The following is a 23,113-nucleotide window of genomic DNA, read 5'->3' as shown; positions in this document are numbered from 1 at the left end:
AAAATGAAAACTTGCCCATTACAAATCTTTAATTAAACCTATATCTCAACCTTCCTTATATTAAAATTGACTCGTTGGCTTTAAAGGCCATATATAATTTATATGCAAGATTCAATAATATCTTATTTGCACTTTATTATTGCACAATTCATATGTTAATTATATGTTTCAGAAAAACTACTTAATTTAAAATATCCAAAACATTAGCGTTTAGCCATCTTCTTTGTCTTTCACTATTTAGCTCCGATTGCGTTTTGATAAAATTTATGCTTCTGGATTCATTAAGCAATTTTATCTTATTTTGGCATTTACTAGGATCTTTATATTTTCTCGCGTTGCTTGTTGTAATATAATTTATTAAGCCAAATTTTTTTAATTTGACATCTTTTTGGGCCTGACTTTTTCTGACAATTTTGAAAATTATTTCCTTTGTCTCATGCATGCCATAGTAAACGTTAGCATCCTTAGGAAGTGTGAATTCATTCGGAATCATTTTTTTATATGGTCCAGTAGAGGATAATTTTTGAGATTTGAGAATATCAGTTTGGCATAATTCAAAATTATTGACATCCTCATTGAGATCATATTTCAACAAGGCTTTTATAATAACATCGGTAGTTTTATCTGAATTATTTATCTAAATGACAAGAATATAAATTTTGAAAGTGTACGTAATACGATCCATACCCATAGACTTTTATATAAATTCGATTTATATTTATTGCCAAAAGATTTATCCAAGTAAATTTTGATAATACAACTATCATCAGCTTTGGGGTTGATAAGCTAAAGTAAGTAATTAAATAAAATAAATTTATGTATATCAAAAATTAATTTAAAGTAAAACTTCTAATAGATACTATTTCTGAGGCTAATCATAGTAACCATTTAAAAAAAATATAATGTAAATTGATTCATAAACTATCCTTTTACTTTGTCATGTCCATAATATGGTCAAAAAACCACGCTAAATATTACAACAATTTAGGCTTTTTTAAAAATAATTAGCCCGACATTTCCTTTTTTTTAAATATAAAAATATATGAAATATACCTAAATAAATTAAATTTTTATTATAATTAAACTTATTTTTTCTTATGTTCGACAAAATAGTGAATCTTAACATTTAAAAAAATAAACCTAGATGTTAATTATATACTTCAGGTGAATCGCGATCTGTATATCTAGTTTTTGGCACTAAGCTCTGGTGGCAATCAGTTAGGAAGTGATTATTAATGGATGGATCATGATGGTAATCGGATTCGTTAAAATGACTCAATGATTCTACTCCGGAATCATGGACGGTATCAATAGTGGCGCCATTATTTTTGGAATTTGTTGAATTCGAATTTAATGAGCTGCACACATAAATAGGAGCGGCGGCTTCGACATCTTTTTTGGTAAAAATAGAATCATGCTCAATATTCACAATAATTTTTTTATGGTAAAGGGAGATAGATTTATTATTGGTAAACATATCGTTAAAAAAATTAGATAAATATACTGTTTTCATTATTTTTACTAATAATATTACCATCATTTTCATTGTCATTTTTGTGAATGCCTTTAGAATATATATCCTCGACTGCCTTTGAAATGTAACTAAAATCGTCAAAAACCAGATTTGTGGATCTTTTATTAAGATTCGTTATTTTAATGTCATCTGAAGCAATACAATTTTTTATAGATTTTTCTGATTTAATATCTTTACACTTATTGGTGCAATTCGAAATATTGATATTTTGTTGGTGAAGATATAAGTTTTTGTCACTTTTAACGCAGATTGAACCATCAAACGCAGCCTGACTACTATGTTTAAATTTTTTTAGAGATTCTAGGTTAGCCGTTTTTTCGAATGATTGTAGCATCGAATGCCTATCTAATATATAATCCTTGTAATTTATCTTATCATCATTTATATTTCGATAAAACTTTTTAAAATAATCAAAATGTATACATTTTTCAAACCATTTCCAAAACTTATGATCAGGATGTATATTATAGTTAGAAGCCGATGCTTGAAAAATTTTCATTTGGATCAGTATATCAAATTCTTTGCGCTTTTTATCAAAATTAATTAAATGTGTATGAGTGTTAAGTTCGTCGGAGATATTAGGGATTTTGTCATGTCTTATATTTTTAGTTGTATTCTCAATTTTTCCATTTGCGTTTATCTCAAAATCCTTTTTAGAAATAAAATCAGGTAATAATGTGTGTAGCATAGTCAAATCCGTTAAAAAAGTTCCTAAATATGGGACAGTCCCGTGAATTATATTTATATCAGTGTGTGACCTACAATATTTATACCGCCGCGTAACCTTGTCTTTTTTCATTAAGTTAGATGTTTCGACAATTTTTGCCGTGCCTTCTTTTTCTAGTAACTTTCTTTGATTGAATTGATTGTTTTCCTCGGAGCACAAACGTGAAATTTCCTCGAATAACACCATTTTTTCTCTAAATTTTAAAAATAGTTGCTGTGATTTTTTTTTAATTCATGGCATTGCATAGTATAACTAAAAGTGGCGTATTTAAGGAACCCGTTTTGGGGATACGGATCCAGAAGTAAAAAAATATATACCAAAAAAAACAAATGTTACGAATTTCGGTTTAAATGATTAACTCTTCCACATTCATTTATTAATAAATTCTGTTTAAACATCAATCTAACTCTTTTTTATTCTAAGTAAAAAATAGAACATAATTTTCTCTGGTATATATGATAAGTTTATTTTTAAATTTAACGTCGTAAACAATGTTTTTTTACCATGAATATATTTTATATTTCATAAAAAATAAAATTTATCAAATTTGAATAAATTAGAGGTCTGCATTGGGCGGGGTTTCGGTCCACCTTTTTAAAAACGGACAGGTGGGCGAGCGGGTTAAAAAATTTTTAATATGGGCGGGTTAAGAAATTTGAACAATGGGCGGACAGGTTAAAAAAAATTTTAAATCATTTAATTAAATATTAATAAAAAATTGTTCTTATGAACTTTTTTGGATATTAAAAATTAAAATGTCGTTTTTTAGATAAATCCTGGCTACGCTATTATTTCATATTTATATATTATTAAAATAAAGTTTTTTTAAATCACTATTTTTTATTCTTTAAATTTATTAACAATTATAGTCAAACCAATAGCAATACTAAAACAAGAAATAGAAGAAATAAAAAACTCAATATAATACTTTGAACCAAAACCAATATTTTGTTAATCTTGGGTTTTTAATGTTAGTTCCCAGCCCAATACTGTAGTATATTTTAATTGCTTATATATAGGGCTGTGCCGATCCATATATTTTTCACCGATCCGATCGATATTGCTTCAAACCCTATCCGATATTTATATTGATTTTTCACCACCCCCCTTTGAACCAAATGTAATTAAGAAATCAATATTTTTTATGCAAAAAATCAAATTATGCATTTAATTTAATTTTTTTATATTTCTACAAGACTATAATTTAAAAAACATATATTTGATAATATATCCATTTTATGTTGGTATGAATTATAAAATTGTATTTAATATATAAAATTATATCAGATTTTTTTAAATAAATACGAGAGCCTCTAGATTTTCTGGTAATAAACTTCTACGTAGTGTTGTTAATTGGTTGGTTGTATAAAACCAAGACCTGGGGTTTTGGTCTAAAAATCGACTAAACCAACTCTCAGCAAGAACCCCGAGCACAGACCCGTGGTCGGACCCTTGGTTAAGATCCGGGGTTGTTTTTATTGTTAGATAATATAGCCCTGCAAGCAAGTCAGTTTCGGGATTAAAAAATTTATATCTGGTCGAGTTATGGTTTAATTTATAAAATCCAAAATTATAGTTTACTGAGAATAAACGAAAGAAGACAAATACTATAAAATTTAATATAAAAATTAAAATGCTTTTTATTTAAATAAATTTAAATATTTTTCAGGGCTAAAGAAAGGAGGAAGGTGCTAGTAGTGCCTAAAAATCAATTGGTATATATCAATAACTGAGATAGGGTTTTAGAATAAGTTACAATGGGCTCTGGCTAAATAAAAATTTAATTTGCATAGCCTCTACTTGGGTAGAGTAAACATGTTTTTTTAATCAGAGTTAGTGTGATTTTGTAGCGAAATATACAAAAATGAAATTTTTATAAGGAAAACTAAGAAAAATTATAAACCTTATTTATTAATCTTATTCTAATTATAAATAAAAAAGCTTTATTATTTTATTCTACATTAATCACAATAGTGTTGAAAATAAAAAATAATTTTTTTTAACCCTGAAAAAATATTATTATAATTTCTTATAGCGTGTGTTATATACAGGGTAAGATATTATAAAAAAAACAAAAAGTTAAAAGAATGAAACACTATGTGTCTTTATTTTTACATAATACTTAAAAAATAAATGACGATTCATTAATATATATAACAAAACAAACACTACAAAAATACATATGGAAAAATTGGTTATTGCTTAAGTTATTATTCTTTTTTTATTTTATTTTTTTTGTTATTTTTTTTTGTTATTTTTTTTATATTATTTTTTTTATGTTATTTTTTTTATGTTATTTTTATGTTATTTTTTTTATGTTATTTTTTTTATGTTTTTTTTAAATGTTATTTTAATATAGTATTATTATGTAAATATATTTTTCTGTAAATCAAAAGTAGTAATATATTTAAATCTATTTATCTTAGATATAATCGGTTGGATCAAACAAATTATTTCCATTATAGGGTCAATCAATCCCGAAACTTCGTTGACCCAAATAATAGATCCATTCACACCCAAAAAGTCTAAAGACTGTGGCGGGATCTTAAGGAAAACTATAAAAGACATGGGGATCGAGAGAATATTCATGAATATTTACTTGAATATAGATATTTTAGAAAACATAAATTATTAAATCGCTTTGATCTTTTTATTCTATTTATAAATGACTGTATACATTTTAATACAATTTTTCAATTTAATGAATAAAATTGACTCGTTTATTACTATATTTCGATATTTTTATTTTATATAAATTTCGATAATATATTTCAATTTATTTCGAATTAACCCTTCCCAACAAAGGTTAAAAAAATCACTTAGAATTTAAAGATGGGGTCTATTTTACCTCTAATAAATACAAAATTTAAGATTTTATGCTAATTTTCCTAAAATTGTTTAGATTATCAGACTATATTTCAATTTAATGAATAAAATTGACTCATCACAATTCTTCTACCCTCCTCCCCTCCCTAGGAATTAAGAAATATTTTTAAAAAAGAAAAAAATATTTTAAAATATTTTAAAAGAAAAAATACATATTAATTTAAAAATTTATCACCAAATAATAAAAATATGCTACATTATTTTAAAAATTTATCACAAAACCAAATAATACTATATTAATTTAAAATAACATTTAAAAAAAACATCAAAAAAATAAATAAAAAATACCCCTCGACTTAAGCAATAACCGTAAAATTTTAATGTAATTTTTTTGCAATTACAATTTTTATACTACTTAAATTTTTTTATATAAAATACAGTTTAATATTTTTTTCAAATGTTTAATATATGACAAATTTTATATACATAATACAGATTCATTTACATCAAATCCTGATCCTGTTTATTCTAATTCACAAATGTTGAATATACGACAAATTTTATATACTAACACGAATAATACAAATTCATTTACATCAAATCCTGATCCTATTTATTCTAATTCAATACCTAATATATCTGCTACAAATAATTCCCATTATATCAATTCTCCCTTATTGTATAAAAATATTGAATATAGCCAGAGAAAAAATATTTTTCTTAGACGAGACAGGCATAAATTTACATGTTGTACCTGTTTACGCCTGGGCACCATACAATGTTATGCCAACTGTTAAAGTCCCACCATCTAATGGTAAAAATTTAAGTATATTATGTACTATGGGAATCGAAGGTGTCATACTTTATCGCATCATCGAGGGAGCTTATAATAGTCTACTATTTCGAAAATATATGATAGAACTAATTAATATCATACCAAGGGATGCAGTTATTGTTATAGACAATGCATCCATCCATAAAAGTCACCTCATTGATAGTTTTAAAGTGCGAGTAGAATTTTGCTCCCCTATTCGCCTCAACTTAATCCAATAGAGATTTTCTTTGGCGTATTATAAAACAAATATAGGTCAATGAATCCCCGACCAAATACAAGAAACGAAATCGTTCATAATGTAACATCAATTCTTAATGAATTTACTATTCCTTATGACTTTTTAAGTTATAATAAAATGCATCCATATTTGAGAATGGTTATCGAGGACAACTATTGAATTAAGGTAAATTTATAAAAATATAATTTATATTTAAATATATTTTAAAGGAATATAGAAAATCGGAATACATAAAGAAAAAACGAAAATTAAAATATCCAATTTTTTATATTTTAATGCATTTTTTAAATCTGTTTTGTCATACATTATATATTTGATCGTCATTTATTTTTTGAGTATTATATAAAAATAAAAAAACATATGGTTAAATCTTTTTAATTTTTTGCTTTTATTATAATAATTTACCCTGTAAATACAGATTGTAAAAAAATAATCACATAATGTAATAAAATAATAATATACAATATCTTTAAAAAAAATATTTATAAAAAGTTTTATTCTGTAAAAATACCCCTCCTCACCCTCGCCATAGTGGCCACAGAATTTACAGTAATAATATGATTTGTTGTAACACATTTTCATAATGTGAAAAAACATTCTTATATAGTTAAATAACTTTCCATAATTATTGTAAAAACATTTTGATAAAATTTTTAAAAATTTTTGATATAATTTTTTAAATAATAAGAGTTTTTAAACTTTAATGAAGATTAAAGTCAAAGTTATGAATCGAATATAATTTTTTTATGTTTTGGACCCAAGTTTAATTGGGAAAATGAGAATAAAAATTTTCTAAGATTTTTAGAATAATTTTTTTTTAAAATGCATTGTAAATTTTTTTTAAAGTATTATTACACTATATGAATGTTACTTTTAGTTATCTAAAGAAGGAAATCAGGATAAGAAATTTGATAATTTCTTAAAAAACATAAGTGAAAGAAAATTCGAATTTAGGGTTTTCAGATAATTCTTATTTTTTTATATTTTTTTTTGGTTTTAAAATTAAATAAAATTTAAATGTTGTAGTTGCTTTTATTAACCTAAAATGACGCACACCAAAAATCATCGAGATGTGCCACCAACCATTCTACCCATAATGGAAGCCCCGACACTTCAATTTAACTTTCCGTAATTATTGTAAAAACTTGTTGAGAAAAATACATCCTTTTTTAAAAAAACTTTTAAAAACTTGAAAGAAAATTTTGAGAAAAACATTATATTTTTAAAAACTTCCGGTAACCTATGCACAATAGGATAAGTGGATTGAAAAAATTCACAATAGATGGGGCTTTTACTGCGATAAAAGGCATACCTGGATGAATTATTCGCACTTTTACCATCAAATTCATTACTTATAATGGATATTGCTCCTATACATCGAGCGAATTAGTGAGAATTTTCCAAATATCATATTTTTCCACCCTATTCGCCGCAATTAAATCCGATAGAAAAATTTTTCGGAGTAATTAAAAATCAATATAAATGAAATTCTCCTAAACCCAACAACCGAAATGAAGTTATTTCAATTGTTACGAGTATTTTAGGCAATTATTTTACATATAATTTTTAAAGTTTTTTGAAGGAATTTGTAATTGATTTATATTGTGTAATATTTTATTTACATAGAATAAATAAATAATAAATGGTTTTTTTTATTTGGTGTTTCGAATTGATCATAAAAAATTCTAACAAATAAGAATTATCTGAAAACCCTAAATTCGAGTTTTCACTCATGTTTATTTAAGAAATTATTCAAATTTCTTATCCTGATTTCCATTCTTTGGATAACTAAAAGTAAAATTAAAATATTGGAAAAATCACCGATCAACATTCCAAGCGATGAGTTTTCATTATCTCAGTCAATAGGGCAAGAATTAGTCGCTTCATTTTCTACGGATTATACATTATCCAATCCAGTAGATATAAAAAATTCTTTTTTGCTAATGAAAAGCTTTATTATTTTATTCTCCATTAATCACAATAGTGTTGTTAAAAAGCCTGATTTGGGTCGATATTTTATAACGGCCCGATTAATATTTTAGCTAAAATAATTTTATGTAAGTATTCATATTTGGCAAATTGAGAGCTTTGAGCAAAAGCTTTATATAATTACTAGTTTATGGTTACTTACGCATCTTCAACTAAACTTTTATGGGATTTATAGGATACCTATTTTAACTTTACAAAATTCTTGAGCGAGCCGTTATAGCTAAAAATTCAAGCATTAATAACATTGGTGTGAATGTGAATAGCGCAAAACAATACATGTAGGTTGGTGCTTCAACATATACTATTTTTTTTCCTACATAAATTAAAACAACTCAAAACAATTTTTACTGAATTCCCAAAAGTTCATTTTAGGTAAAAATTTTAATTTTCATAATTGAATCGCTCAGATTTCAACTATTTTTATATTATTAAGTGTATAAGGAAGATTTTTACAGTATTAAAATTAATCATGAAAGGTAATTAAAATATTTTGTGAATGCTATTATCCATCAAGGTTCTTTGGTCTAACTAATTGCTAGGACCTTTCTTCAGCCCTGAGTCTGAAAATATTTAAATAAAAAGCATTTTAATTTTTATATTAAATTTTATAGTATTTGTCTTCTTTCGTTTATTCTCAGTAAACTATAATTTTGGATTTTATAAATTAAACCATAACTCGACCAGATATAAATTTTTTAATCCCGAAACTGACTTGCTTGCAGGGCTATATTATCTAACAATAAAAACAATCCCGGAAAACCAAGCCGACCACGGGTCTGAACCAAGGGTTTGTGACCCGAGCAGGCCTCAGCACAAAATTGGTTCGTAAATTTTACAACCAAGCAAATTAACAACACTACTTCTACGATATGGAGTATCTATATCCCCTGCCTTAATGAAGGTAAACTCAGATGATTCCGCAGATAATGCATTTTGCATCTTTGTTTTCGTATATCCTTAATGTTAATTTTTCTCATCAACTTTCCTATATTCTTAATGTTAATTTTTATTTTTCCTATCAACTTTCCTATCTTCTTAATAATTTTTATTTTTCCTATCAACTTTCCTATCTTCTTAATAATTTTTATTTTTCCTATCAACTTTCCTATCTTCTTAATGTTAAATAAATCGATGGAGACTATATCTCTCTAATGTTAAATTTTAAGAAAATTTTTTGTATATAACGGGATTCGAACCCACGACTTAACGTTTTAAAGGCAAGCGTTCTTCCCGCTCAACCACCTTCTATATTAAATTTTGTAATATAATCTTTCTTATATACTTTATTATTTTGCTATTATTTTATATTTTTATTGGCTTATTAATCTTTATTTTTATTGGTTTATTAAGGTCTTATTTCATTGGTTTAAATTTATTTTCTTTCTATTTGGTTTAAATTTATTTTCTTTGTTTTATTAATTAATAATCAACCATTTTTTATTAACGATCTTTTTTTAATTAACGATTTTTAAGAAGATCACAACCTTTTTTATGTTTTTAAGAAGATAGTCAAGTATAATAATTTTATTAATAAAATTTAATATTATATATATAGATTATCATGGAAAATATAAATATTTATACAAACCAAAAATTTGTTCAAATTCTTAAGTACCAAGTGAATATAAAAGTTCCTAAATCAGTGTCAACCCTTCAATCATGTAGGTTTATATTACCTGTTTTCTAATTCAGTGTCAACCCTTTGATCATATAGGTCTATATTACCTGTTTTGGAACACTTAATGTAGGGTTAAGCAAATGTACCTCTCAAAAAAACCTAAAATTATGATTGTACCTACAAAATATGCTCAAATAATTAACGTAAGTATTTATTAAAATATCAATTAACCATTTTTAAATATTAAAAGAACCATATAATAATAATTTATGATTCAAATCAATCTTACCCTCTCAAGTAAAATATTTTACTCTCTATATACCTTTAAATACTCAAATAACTAAACTATTGTTATTACTATTAATAAAAGTCAGTGTCAAACCTTCGACCATCTAGACACCTCAATTATTTAAAAAATAATTATCTTAATTAACCTTCAAATGTATTGGAAATAATACTCAAATACCTTACCCAAGTAATTATTAAAATATCAACTAAAAAAATAAAGATATATTTTATTTAACCAATCAAAAAATAAATATATAAAAAAAAACATATAATAGTGGAAAAATTTATGATTCCCATCAATCTTACCCTCTCAAGTATAAGATTTATATTTAGAAATAAACTAAATTATTTTAATTATAATATTTCACACATTATTATTTAAAGTCAAATGGACTCCATATACCTATTTATTTCATGGAATTAAAATACTCAAATACCTAAACTATGTAACTATGCCACAATATGCCAATCAAATTCACTACTCCTTAGTACATATTACATTTTAAATTTAACAAATAAATTTAAATTATATTTAGCCAATTGAACATTAAAAGTCATAACAAAACTTTTCTCTAACCAATAATATGTGATCTCTGGAATACCAATTTAGCACTAAGTAAAATCCAAACTTTTAAATTTAAACGTCGTCAATTTCCTATTCTCACATCTTTTGTTATTACTATTAATAAAAGTCAGTGTCAAACCTTCGATCATGTAGACATCTCAATTATTTAAAAAAATAATTGATCAACCCTCAAATTTATTGAAATTAAAATGCTCAAAAAACTAACCCAAGTAATTATTAAAATATCAATTAAAAATATTTAAATATTAAAAAAAACCATATAATAGTGAAAACATTTATGATTCCCATCAATCTTACCCTCTCAGTTAAAAAATTTATTTTTTATACCTATTTATTTCATGGAATTAAAATACTCAAATACCTAAACTTTGTAACTATGCCACAATATGCCAATCAAAATTACTACTCCTAAGTACAAATTACATTTTAAATTCAACAAATAAATTTAAATTATATTTAGCCAATTGAACATTAAAAGTCAATATAATACTTTTCCGTCACCATTAATATGTGCCCTCAGGAAATGATATACAATACCTATTTATCCATATCTTCCTACATTTATGAATACAAATTCATATATTTTATGTTCATATATTTTACATTCATATATTTAACATTAGATTTAATAAAATCTATATATATTCACAGAATATTCTCCTTTATTTTATAAAAAAAAAAGGTATTAAAAAAAAATTTCATATAATAGTTCAAGATTTTTTTATTCCCGTCATACTTGACGGGTTATCAACTAGTATTTCCATAATTCAGATCCCATATTTAAAAATATTCTTTTATTTAAAGAATAAATAATAAAATTGGCGTTAAAAAAGATTTAAAATAATTAAAACTGGGTGTTCTTTTCTATTTTAATTAAAAAAACTTTTAAAATACTATAAATCTAAGAATAAAATTTAGAAGGTGTTGTGCATTTGCATTGTTTAAAAAAAAATTATTTAGAAAATATTATAATAATGTAAAATAAATATAAATAACATAAAATAATAAAAAAAAAGAAAAGTAAAAAGATCGGATGGGGTTTTTACAGGTATCGGCCCGATCCGATATTTTTGGAAAACGCTACATATCGGTGCCGATCCTATCCGATATTTAATATCGATGCACCCTACCCTTACTTATATTTTAATTCCATGATTAAACTTTTCAAAATATTATGAAAGAATATTATTCTATAATTAAAGTAATGTTTAAAATAATGATATATTAATTTATCTTTTTACCTTAAAATGCTTTTTTATGTGTGAACAGCTGGACATTGAGGTTTAAATATTTGTGTTGGGTTAATTTTCTTTATTGGTTTAAAATATATTTCAAATTAGGGCCAGGGAAGGTTAAATCACCTTCATCTGAAGAAATAAGTACTATGGACATAATATTCTTAAAATAAATTATAAGAATAACAATATCATTATTAACATTTACTTTGAATTTTGATTAAACATTAATTTCGACAGCAAATTTAACAACGAAAATTTAAAATAAAAATTAAGTAAGTGGTTGATATGAATTAAAACTTGGCTTAAATTATTTATATTAAGAATTAAAAAATAAATAAAAGTAATTTTATAATACAATAAAATATGTTTTTCTTTTTGTTGATACTTTTTAAGAAAAAATATAAAGTAACGAGTAACGTTTTGAGTTACCGTTACTCAAAAAAAAGAAACGCGTTACCGTTACTCGTTAATCTAGAAGAAGGTAACGATGGCGTTCCTTTTCTTCAAAAATAGTAACGTCGTTTGACGTTACTTCACAGCACTAAAATATATAAATAAAATTAGATTTAAAAATATTAATTTTTGGTCATGTTATAACACTGTCAATTTTGGACTATTTTTGTAGTTTTTGCTACATATGCACTATCTATCTATGATATCATATTTTATAATCACTCGTTGTGCGCTTTATTTAAATTTTATAAAAAAAATTACTATAAAAAATTACTATAAAAAATTATCAATTAAATATTATCATAATTTTTTATTAATTATTATTTTATGAATAATAAAGATTGTGTGTTTATAATCTATATTATATAATTTGATGATTTATAGTATTACCTCTGTTTATTTTGCTTTTAATTAATAAATTCACATAAATAAAATTATAATGGAGCATTTGAACAAGAAAATAATTCAGTGTTTATTTTGCTCTACTTGTATTTTGATCTTATCAAATAAAATTCTCACAAAAAAATTTTGAGCAAAATTTTTAGGCTATCGTTTGGAAATAGTATTATAAATTACCTCTCAATTTTTTACTTTTATTAATTTAAAAGTTTTTCTATATTTGAATCTAAACCTTAAAATTGTTTTTCTAATTTAACAATTTTGCAAGTGGATCACTCCAATTATAGAGCTCTCATATAATTTATTTTATAAAAAATATGTCTTTAGTACTTATTTCTTTAGATGAAGATAATTTAACTCTATCCTGGCCCCAGTATGAATCAGTTTTTACTCAAATAAACAATATTAAAGGGTAGATTGTAACCTAATTTAAATATTTAAACCTTGATGTCCAACAGCTCAAATCTAAAACTAAAAAAATAATTTTAAGGTAAAAATATGAATTCAATTCTGATAAAGATAAAAAAAAAATATGACTTGAGGCTGTGATATATATTTTATGGAAATTTATAATGAATAATAAAGAATAGTATAAATATATTTTTTGACAGATTTGATATTAAAATTCTTGTGAAGATGATCTAATAAGTTTTTTAAAACAAAGATCTTAAATTTTTTAATAAATTCCTCCAATTAAAATTTTTATTAATTAAATAAAACATAACCGTCCCACCCTCTGTGCCAGTTGAAGTGTTTTTAACACAGCAAAAGCTATGTTGAGCTGAATCGCTCTTGTTTATCTTATCAAAATTTTGAAAATCAATTGTTAAAAATAAATAAAAAATTATTACAAAAAGAACTTATCTTATAATATATTATGTTTGTATAATTAATTTTTATTATCTATAAGGGAAAAATGGAAAAAATTATATTATTTGCATGATTCAGCCCGGATTTAGCCCAGCGCGGGTTTTATATTTTCAGGCCGTGTATTTTTTTTAAAAAAAAATTTCAGACCCTGCCCGGATATTTTAAAAAATAAATTTTAGGCCCGGGTATATTTAAAAATATTAAAATACGGTTCGGCCTGAGGTCTCTGATATTTAGCATTTTAACTCATTCCTTTTTTACAAACGAATAATGAGTAACACCTTTCATTTGAAGTAAGATTTACAGTACCTAATTTTTAAATTTGAGGTCAAAAATTTGTTTTTTAACATAAGTGTTTATTAATTCATATAAAATAACTTTAAATTTTAATAATATAAATCTACCCTTAAAAAAATTAATTGTTTTAAATATTGAAGACTAGATTTAAAGTATATTAATTTATTGATTATATACTAAAAGAAGTAATAACTAAGTAAATAAAATTAAATTTGTCAAAAATTTTCGATTTCATCTTGAAAGATATTTAATGCATAAAAATCAAAAAATCTAGGTTAAAAAAAATAAAAAATCTTTGTTCTTCAAAAAAAGATTAACCAGAGTTGTTAAGAGATACTTTTTAAATGGATCTAGATACCGATAAATTGCTTAAAATGGATCTAGATATGATACATCGCTTAAAAACGTATTGAGATACAGATACAATTTTATCATACTTATATATAAAGTTTGTTGTTGTTCTCGAACAGAAAATTTAGTTATGAGAGCACAAAATACGTAAACAACATTTTAATATTTTGTTCTCATTCAATTCGAACACCATATAAAATAATAATAAAAAAATGTCAACAACCCTATTTTTATAATTCTTTTGAACAAATTCTCATAAAGCATCCAATATTAAAAAAAATTTAACATTAGACTTATAATTTGTTAATTGAAAGTTAGCGGAATATCTATAAACTAAAAAATTCTAAATAAATTTATTTGCTTAAAATAATTTTGTGCATCAATGGTATTGTTTTTAATAATTAATGGACATTATGACTAAGCGATTTATATATTTTATTACATGTAAAAATATCCTACACAATCTTGAACCGATATCTATAGATTAAAATGGGGAAAAAAATGATATCTAATGAATATTTATATATTTTTTTTGATATTTTATTATATTAGGCATAATATTTTATTTACATATATATTTAAATTATAAGCTGAGATAAAATGAATTTTGCATTCAAATATTTTTATTTTTAAGATCAAAAAGCGTAAATTACAGTATATAAAAATAGATACACATACCTCGAAAAGATACATTTTATCTAAATACAGATACGACATGTTGTATCTAGATACTTAGATTAATAAATATTTATTTATAAATATAATTAAAGTTCCCCGGACAAACCATCAACATTTCTGATTTTATAAATATTATTTAAAAAATTCTTAAATTCATGTCGGGCAGATTTTAAAAAAATAGGGTTTAAACTTTCCTAACTTTATTTATTGTCTTTAAAAGCTTTATTTAGTATAGATGATTACTTTTGCATTTAATTTTTGTTACTTTTGATATGCTAAAGCTCATTTGTCATTGTGAAAATTAATAAATAAATATTTTTTAGCTTTAAATAATTTATATTAGGCTTGAATTTCCACTATTTTGATAAAAGTTTTGAAATAAATTGGAATGTGCCCCGTTTTCCCCGATGTTTATGATTTTATTGCAATTATAAAAATCCTGGATCAAAGTTAAAATAATATATAAAAAAATTGAGTAAAATCACATATTGAGGTTTATTGAACAATAATTGGATAATTTGGAACTCTAAAGATAATTTTGATTGATCTTGAATTCTAATAAATTTTATTTAAGTTTAGTCAGTTAGCAGAAATGACTGAATTTAGTATATAAGAGCGATACAGATCCCCATAATAATAACTATTATTAGCTTAACAAGGTATCGGATGGTTTCGTCTAGCATTGGAGGATCTAAGGGCAAAGTTCCTCCAGCCGAATTTAGATGGGTTTTGAAAAAAAAATCTGGATACGTCACTAATTCAATATTCTGATTAAGTCATTTAATCTTCTTATTCTCAAACAAATTAAATTTCACATAAAAATGTTAAAATAAGTCGTGTTGTAATATCGGATTTTCTTTCATTTAAAAATAGATATTAATAATAGGACTTGTAATATCCTTTTGTCCATAGAGGTAGGCAAGATTTAGCTAAGGAAATTTTACTGAAGATATTTATGTCCACTTATTGTAAGCCTTTGGCTATATTAGATTTTTATAAAAAATAATTTTGCTATTTTACTCTTTTTTTATTATTTAAAATGCTATATTTTATAAAAATCTTGAATTATTGACTTTTACTAATTTTTCTTTCAAATTCTTTATGGTGATATATTGTATACCATTTTGAAGAGGCGGGGGGGGGGCTTATTAGCTTAAAATGATAATTACTAGTCAACTTATAATGATAAAATTTTACATTATCATTGGGTCAAGCTCCTAATCTATTATAATAATCCTCAAAAAACATCAATCATATTTAGCCAATAGTATTCTTTTAAAAAATATTCTTCCAATGATAATCTTCATAACAATTTTAAGTCAGAAATTTTCATGTGATTTACAGATATGGCGAATATACCCAAATGCAAGATGTCATATCAATATCAGATGATGTTAAGTTATTAGTAATATTAGCCAATTTTTCTTTCATATTTCAAAAGTATAATTTTTAACAAATAATTTTTATGCATTATTTATCATGAATTTTGTTTTTTTTAAATCATGAATTATCCAAAATATATGTCGCTGAACACCAAAATAAACACTATTTATAATAACGGAGAGTGGTTATATTAAAAACACTATACTTTATGAAATATCACTTCTATAATATATCAGAATTCAGCTAATATATATAAAACAAGTTCAGGCAACCTTAGTAAAAAATTGAAATTAGGCCAAGCAAAACTTGGGATGGACCTTAACTAAATTCCCACTGGCCTAAAAATGTTGTAATTTGTAGACCACTGGTGATAATACAATTATATATCTTTGTTACTCTTTATTTTATCATTAATTTCATATACAATTGAATATTTATTTATTTTTAAATCAAGGCTTATACCAAAATATATGTTGCTGTACACCAAAGTAAACACTATTTATAATATTGGAGAGTGGTTAAATTAAAAACACTATACTTTATGAATTATCATTCTATGAAATATCAGAATTCAGCAAATATATAAAAATAAGTCAGACAACCATAGTAAAAATTTGAAATTAGAAGCAAAGCTTGGGATGGGCATTAATTAAATTCTCATTGGGCCTAAAAATGTTGTCATTTGCAGACCTCTGGTGGTAATATAGTTATATATTTTTATTACTCTTTAAATTTCTGAACATATTAAAAAGGTAATTTTAATGCATTATTTCATCATGAATTTCTTTATATAATTGAATATTTGTTTTTTTCTAAATCAATGCTTATACCAAAATATATGTTGTTGAACACCAAGGTAAACACTATTTATAATATTGGAGAGTGGTTATATTAAAACTATACTTTACGAATTATCACTTCTATAAACAGAATTCAGCAAATATATCTATAAAAAAAGGTCAGGCAACTTTAGTGAAATTAGGTCAAGCAAAACTTGGAAGGCATTAACTAAATTCCCATTGGGCCTAAAAATGTTGTCATTTGAAGACCTCTGGTGGTAAATGCATAGGAAAATAAAAGTGGCAAACACATATCATTTATAAATGAATACCTTGGCAGAGGTAAAATCCATTATAATCTGCTGTTTTCGATGTCATACTGACTAGAGGTCTGCAATGGGCAGGTTTTGGTGCACCTGTCTGCTCATTTATTAAAAAAAATTTTTTAAGTCCAATGCTTAAAAATTTATAGTGGTTGATTTGGCTCTTTATATATTATTTTAATGTTTTTTACTTAAATTTAATAGAAATTAGTTGCTTATTTTGCCTGAAATTATTTCAAATTCACCTGCCCATTGTTTTAAAAATATCTTTAACCCTCCACTCACCAACCTAATATCTTTCAGTATATCCAAAGAATAGGCAAGTTTAAATTAGGCAAAACCTTCATCTACCAAGAATAAATTTTTTAGGTTTTAAATTGCAAATGAATGTATACAAATTCATGTAGGAATATTTTTTTATTGAGCACGTAAATATAATTTTTACAGATTTCCTGAAATTAATATAATGAAGATGATGTTCTAAAGATTTATTTATATTGAAGGTATAAATATATCAGCAGAGACCTGTAGATACCATTTGCACAGCCTACCCTGGATTTTTTTTTTAAATATTTGAACTTATTAAGAATGAGTCTTTTAAAATTGGTTCATTTAAGATCCTCCATTTTTCGTAAGCAGATTTTAAAAGTGTAGTATTAGCAGGGAGTCATAATAGCAATTTAGAGAGACATATTAGAGGAAGCACTCTAAACAATTCGATGAGTATATGTTTCTGTTATTTTAATTAATTTTAAAGTCATTATTTTTCTGGTCTCCGAATCCTGAATCGACCTGAACACGAACCGTGTTCAGAGATTTTTCACTGAACCCAAACCCGAACCCATTTTTTAAAAGGAGGGTTCATATCCCTGGCCAGGACCCACCTCCTTCAGAAATTAGCCTATTATTTTAAGCTTTTAGGAATTTCATCCTTGTACAGCTCCACCCTTCTCACCCCAAAAAATGTAATCACTATAAACAAGAATTAGAAAGAAAAATAAGATGTTAATAATTTTTTTAAATAACGACTATAGTTGAAAATTTTTTTTAAAAAAAGTAATAAGCCAAAATTATTTTTAAAAATATAACATGGCTAAAGGCCTACAATAAGTGGAACTAAACCTACAAAAATTATGAGGGTAAAATCCCCTAATTACGTCTATGGATAAATCGATACTCATGCATATACTTAGGTATTGAATTCCATATATTTTGCAATCTATATATAGGATTTGATCTAAGGGCACTAACAACAGCTTTCATCGAAGAAAAATTTTTCAACATTCGCAACTCTTTTGATATATCGATCCATTTAATCAGATGTTTAATACGTTCGTACTCCGTTTTATTGTATTTTTTTTTATCTTTTAATACAAAATAAATTTTAAAAAAATATTGGTCTGAGAAAAGTTTAATTTTAAAAATAACAATAACAAAACAAGTATATTTCATACCATACAAATAAAAATGTACATTTTATTAATTTGAATGTTACCTAAATAACAATAATGATCCAGAATTGTGTCCATTACTTTAAAAGTTACGATATTGAAAAAATCCACTGTAGCCATAACCGACAAACATTTAATTTCAGAAATGCGATCTTCAACAACGACATCCATATCTTTATAATCTAAGGAATATTTTAAATCTATCTTTATTTTATCTTTTTTGGACCAAAAACATCCCATGCACTCATAAGGAATAAGTTTTTTAAACAAATGCTAGTTTTTAATACTATATGCTAAAATTAATTAGGTTAATTACTGCATCCATAAATGTCAATTGTTCTGCGATTAGTATTTCATCAAATGAATCAAAATTGCTCTCTAAAATTAAATTATTTTTGATAATATTGATATCATTTATAAATGCGAACAAGGGTAGTATATCTGTTAAAATATTAATATAATCAATAAAGTTACAATTTAATATACAATTTTTATTAAATATAATATTACTTTGATTGGTATTGTTTTCAAATTTAAATTTTTCTAGCATATGTAAGGCTTTTTGTCCCAATTCACGATCTTTTATACACTTTTTCGCAATATAAATGGCTAAATTAAGTGTATTGTATTGCGGAGAATCATAAAAATCTTCAGGATAAAAATCCAACCATGTTAATAATATTAATTTAAAAGATCTATAAAAATAAAATATGGCTTAAAGGTTATAATACCTCAAATAATTTAAAATTATTATAAGATTTTCATATTTAGTTTTAGGTTTCCTGTTATCAATTATATACACGTATTTTTCTTAGAATTGATAATAAAATTTTAACTGAGATTTATAGGCAGTAATAATTATATAATTAAATGACATTACATCCAAAAAAAGAAAAAGAAAATAAACCAAAAAAAAGGAAGTGAAAATAATAGAAATCTCAAAAACCGAAAGGAATTAATAGGAACAACAAATTTCTATCCTCTAAAACAATTTATATTATATTATATACAACTAATGTGTTTGTGTACTATGTGTTATCTTATTATATTTGAATCTTTATTTACATAAAGAGAAACGAGATGTTTGACCCTATTTTTTAATTTAATTATATAATCCTTATTGAAAATAATATTTGCAAAATAAAAATATAGTAGTAATATAATCATTATTGCATTTTTAATTTGTAATTTATACTTCAGAACATTTTCGTTTTTAAGATCATCATTCTTTGGATTTTTATCTCTGATAACATATGTAAGCCTATGATATATCAATGATATACGATTGTATTTAAAAGGAAATACTAACCTTTGCTGAATATTGTTCATTAATGCCAAAGGTTTGATAAAGGCCCTAAATGTTGCTAAAAATATAGTGGTATAATTGTGATTTAGGTTGCCTTTCTCGTCAATTAATTCATCAATTAGCTTATCAATCGTACCGGCCTAAATATAAAATAATATACAAATATAATATACAAATAACATTATTGCAATATGAAAATATATTATCAAAATTATAATGCTTTCGAGGACCAGGGATAAACGCCCATAAATTCATAATATTATATGATCTAAATTATATAATAGCATTTTCTTACTATATTTATGTCTTCTTTGGTATAATTTAAATTTTAATAAAATTTTTATATTTTTTTGGAAATGAAATTTATAAAGTTACATAAAAAAATTATTAATGCTTTGCCCTAATTTCAAGGTCTAATTATGGGTTTACTTTAATAAATAATTAATTATACTTTTTAATTTTTTAAAAATTCCATTCCGGTTTTATTCTAGAGTTCTGAGCTCGGCAGGAATTGTAAGCCTATAGAGAGAACTGGTTTTGAGTTAAAAAAATATTTTTTTGAGTTTTTTATAGCCGAATTAATGGCGTTTATCCCAATTATTAAAGTAATGAGCTATTTTTTTTAAAACTATAAGGCACTGCTTAAGTTTTATACTATATATAATAAACTATACTAACTGTAAATACGAAAATTAATTTAATATTTTATAATTAAGTTTAATTTTTATAACAATTTAATTTTAAAATTTAAATATATAATTTAGAAATCATTTTTTTTATTATTTATAGAACTTGAAATCAGAACCTGGAAGTGGAACCCTCATTAAAAATTTAAAGGATCCATACAAAACCCATTTTAAAATTTCCAGGAACCTTTTCTAATAAAAGTATAAGTAATATATATATATATATTGTTTAAAATGATATGCCATTTATTTTAAACATTTTTGGATTTTTCCCCTTTATCACAGATTAAAAAAGACAAAAGATATCAATACCAACATCACTAAAGTAGTTGTAAAACTATAGATAAGGAAATTTAAATCCTTATTATTTATTATAAAAGGATTAAAACTTACTCTAAAAACATCATATATTATTCCCAAAGAAGAAATTGCAACCTTAAATCAGAAACCTGCAGGCCCAGGTACACGGGCTGTGTGGCAAAATTATTTTTAAAAATAAACCCTGATCGGACCAAAAAGATTCTTTTCTATAAATCCGGACTGGGCCAAATATTTTAAATCGCGATTAATAAAATCTTCTTCAAAAAAAATCCTTAAACTGGTTGAACCTCTCCATATATGGAGGATTATTTTTATTAATTTTTAATCCAAGAAACAGGAAAAAATCTTTATTAACAAAGAACTTAAACTTTTTATAAATGTATAAACAAAATTATATAGGGAGAAAAAAAATCTTCATAATTATTTATATCCGTTTAAATCGAAATATAAAATCACATCATGATTCATTAAAGAGTTGAGTTATATTAAATTGTTCGTTTTCCATTTTTGAATATTCCATAATACAGGGTTTCCCATTCAAAAAAGGAAAAGTTTCAATCATAAAAGGAGAGGGTCAATCATAAAAGGAAAAGGTTCAATCAAAAAAGGAAAAGGTTCAATCAAAAAAGAAAAGTCCCAAAGGTTTAGGAAAAAGTCAGATCAAAAAAGGAAAGTGTCATCAAAAAAAAAGAAGGTTCAATCAAAAAATGAAAAAGTCCAATCAAAAAAGAAAAAGTGTCAATCAAAAAAGGGAAATTTTTATTCAGAATTTTTTAAAAAAATTTTCTTGTAAATTTTTTAAAAATTTATTTTTTTTCTAACTTTTTGAAATTTCTTAGTTTATTTTTCTTACTATATCTTTTCTCAATTTATTTTTCTTCTCATTTTTGATAATTCTTTTCATTTTAAAAATAATTTATCAATTTTCCGTTATTTTTCTTCACCTCTCTGCTCCATTTTGTTTTTATTCTTTACTTTTTTTTCATCATACATACAATAATTTTTTCTCCGAATATTGTAATCTTTTGCATATATTTCTAACTTTTCAATCTCTTTAAGTCATTTTTATCTTTATTTTTTTTGATCTTTTCTCAATTTTATTTCTTCTCATTTTTGATAATCTTTTTAGGAGTTATATTTAATTCACTAAATTTATGGCAAACGATTTATTTTTATTAGATTTTTTTACATATCAAGTTATTTAATTAAAATTCCTAAATTCATTTAATCGTTTGGTTATAATGTACCTTTTTAAAATTAAATAAGTTTTAACTGTATTACCAACGATATGTAAATTAATAAAATATAATCATTTTAAAATTCTTATTTTTAAAATTTTAATATTCTTGCAAAAAGCACATAATCATACAATTAAGGAATTGATAGAAAGAAGAGGGCATAATTGAAATATTTATCATATTTAGTCCTTATCTTAATCCCATTAAAAATGTGTTTTTTCAATGGAAGGATTTTGTCTGAAATCAAGAGCTTAATAACGAGGAGGAATTAATTCGTTTTATAGAGCTTGGAGAGAGAAATATCTGAGGAAAATGCAAAAAATTATTTTAGAAATATGAAGACCTATATTCCAAAATGTAGAAGAGGGGAAATTATTAATGATTAATATAAATTTTTGTTTCTTACTGATACATCGTAATTGTAATTTAAATAATTTGATATGCAAAAAATTATAATAAAAAAAAATGGTCTGCTAAAAATTTAGCGAAAATTAAATATAATTCCTAAAAAGGATTATCAAAAATGAGAAGAAAAAGAGATTGAAAAGGTTGGAAATGTATGTAAAAGATTACAATCTAAGGAGAAAAAATCATATAGTATTGTTAAAAATATGGAGCAGAGAGGTGAAGAAAAATAACGGAAAATTTATAAATTATTTTTTAAAAAAAAAATTATCAAAAATGAGAGGAAAAATAAAT

The 23,113-nt window shown here is 24.2% G+C and overlaps 1 protein-coding gene across 6 annotated transcripts; it reads right to left on the bottom strand.

The window, feature by feature from the left end:
- Positions 1 to 134: 134 nt before the first annotated feature.
- On the bottom strand, positions 135 to 19,026 carry LOC135929120 (ral guanine nucleotide dissociation stimulator-like 1). 6 transcript variants are annotated; one of them, XM_065465628.1, is made up of 6 exons: positions 18,908 to 19,026; positions 18,602 to 18,776; positions 1,535 to 2,454; positions 1,160 to 1,392; positions 688 to 786; positions 135 to 637 (listed from the first exon to the last, which is right to left on the bottom strand). In XM_065465628.1, the coding sequence occupies exons 1-6, from the start codon at positions 18,981 to 18,983 to the stop codon at positions 182 to 184; spliced, it is 1,959 nt and encodes a 652-aa protein (XP_065321700.1). In that variant the 5' UTR covers positions 18,984 to 19,026; the 3' UTR covers positions 135 to 181. The 6 variants fall into 6 exon arrangements, with proteins under 6 accessions (XP_065321700.1, XP_065321704.1, XP_065321701.1 ...); XM_065465632.1 differs by lacking the exons at positions 18,602 to 18,776; positions 18,908 to 19,026 and adding exons at positions 11,883 to 12,039; positions 12,085 to 12,102; XM_065465629.1 differs by lacking the exons at positions 18,602 to 18,776; positions 18,908 to 19,026 and adding exons at positions 5,842 to 5,984; positions 6,025 to 6,291.
- Between the last annotated feature and the right edge of the window lie 4,087 nt (positions 19,027 to 23,113).

The sequence above is a fragment of the Gordionus sp. m RMFG-2023 genome, chromosome 4 (genome assembly GCF_954871325.1).
Source record: "Gordionus sp. m RMFG-2023 chromosome 4, tfGorSpeb1-WG-v2, whole genome shotgun sequence".
Classification (NCBI taxonomy): Eukaryota; Metazoa; Nematomorpha; class Gordioida; order Chordodea; family Parachordodidae; genus Gordionus; species Gordionus sp. m RMFG-2023.
The sequence above is the reverse complement of the archived record's forward strand: the minus strand, read 5'-3'. Positions and strand labels throughout refer to the sequence as shown.

Coding starts and splice junctions, on each gene's coding strand:
- LOC135929120 (XM_065465628.1), bottom strand. CDS start 18,983: ATGGCTACAGTGGATTTTTTCAATATCGTAACTTTTAAAGTAATGGAC. Junction 18,777..18,907: donor GGATCATTATTGTTATTTAG/GTAACATTCAAA, acceptor TTGTATTAAAAG/ATAAAAAAAAATACAATAAA. Junction 2,455..18,601: donor ATATGGAATTCAATACCTAA/GTATATGCATGA, acceptor TTTAAAATTTAG/AGAAAAAATGGTGTTATTCG.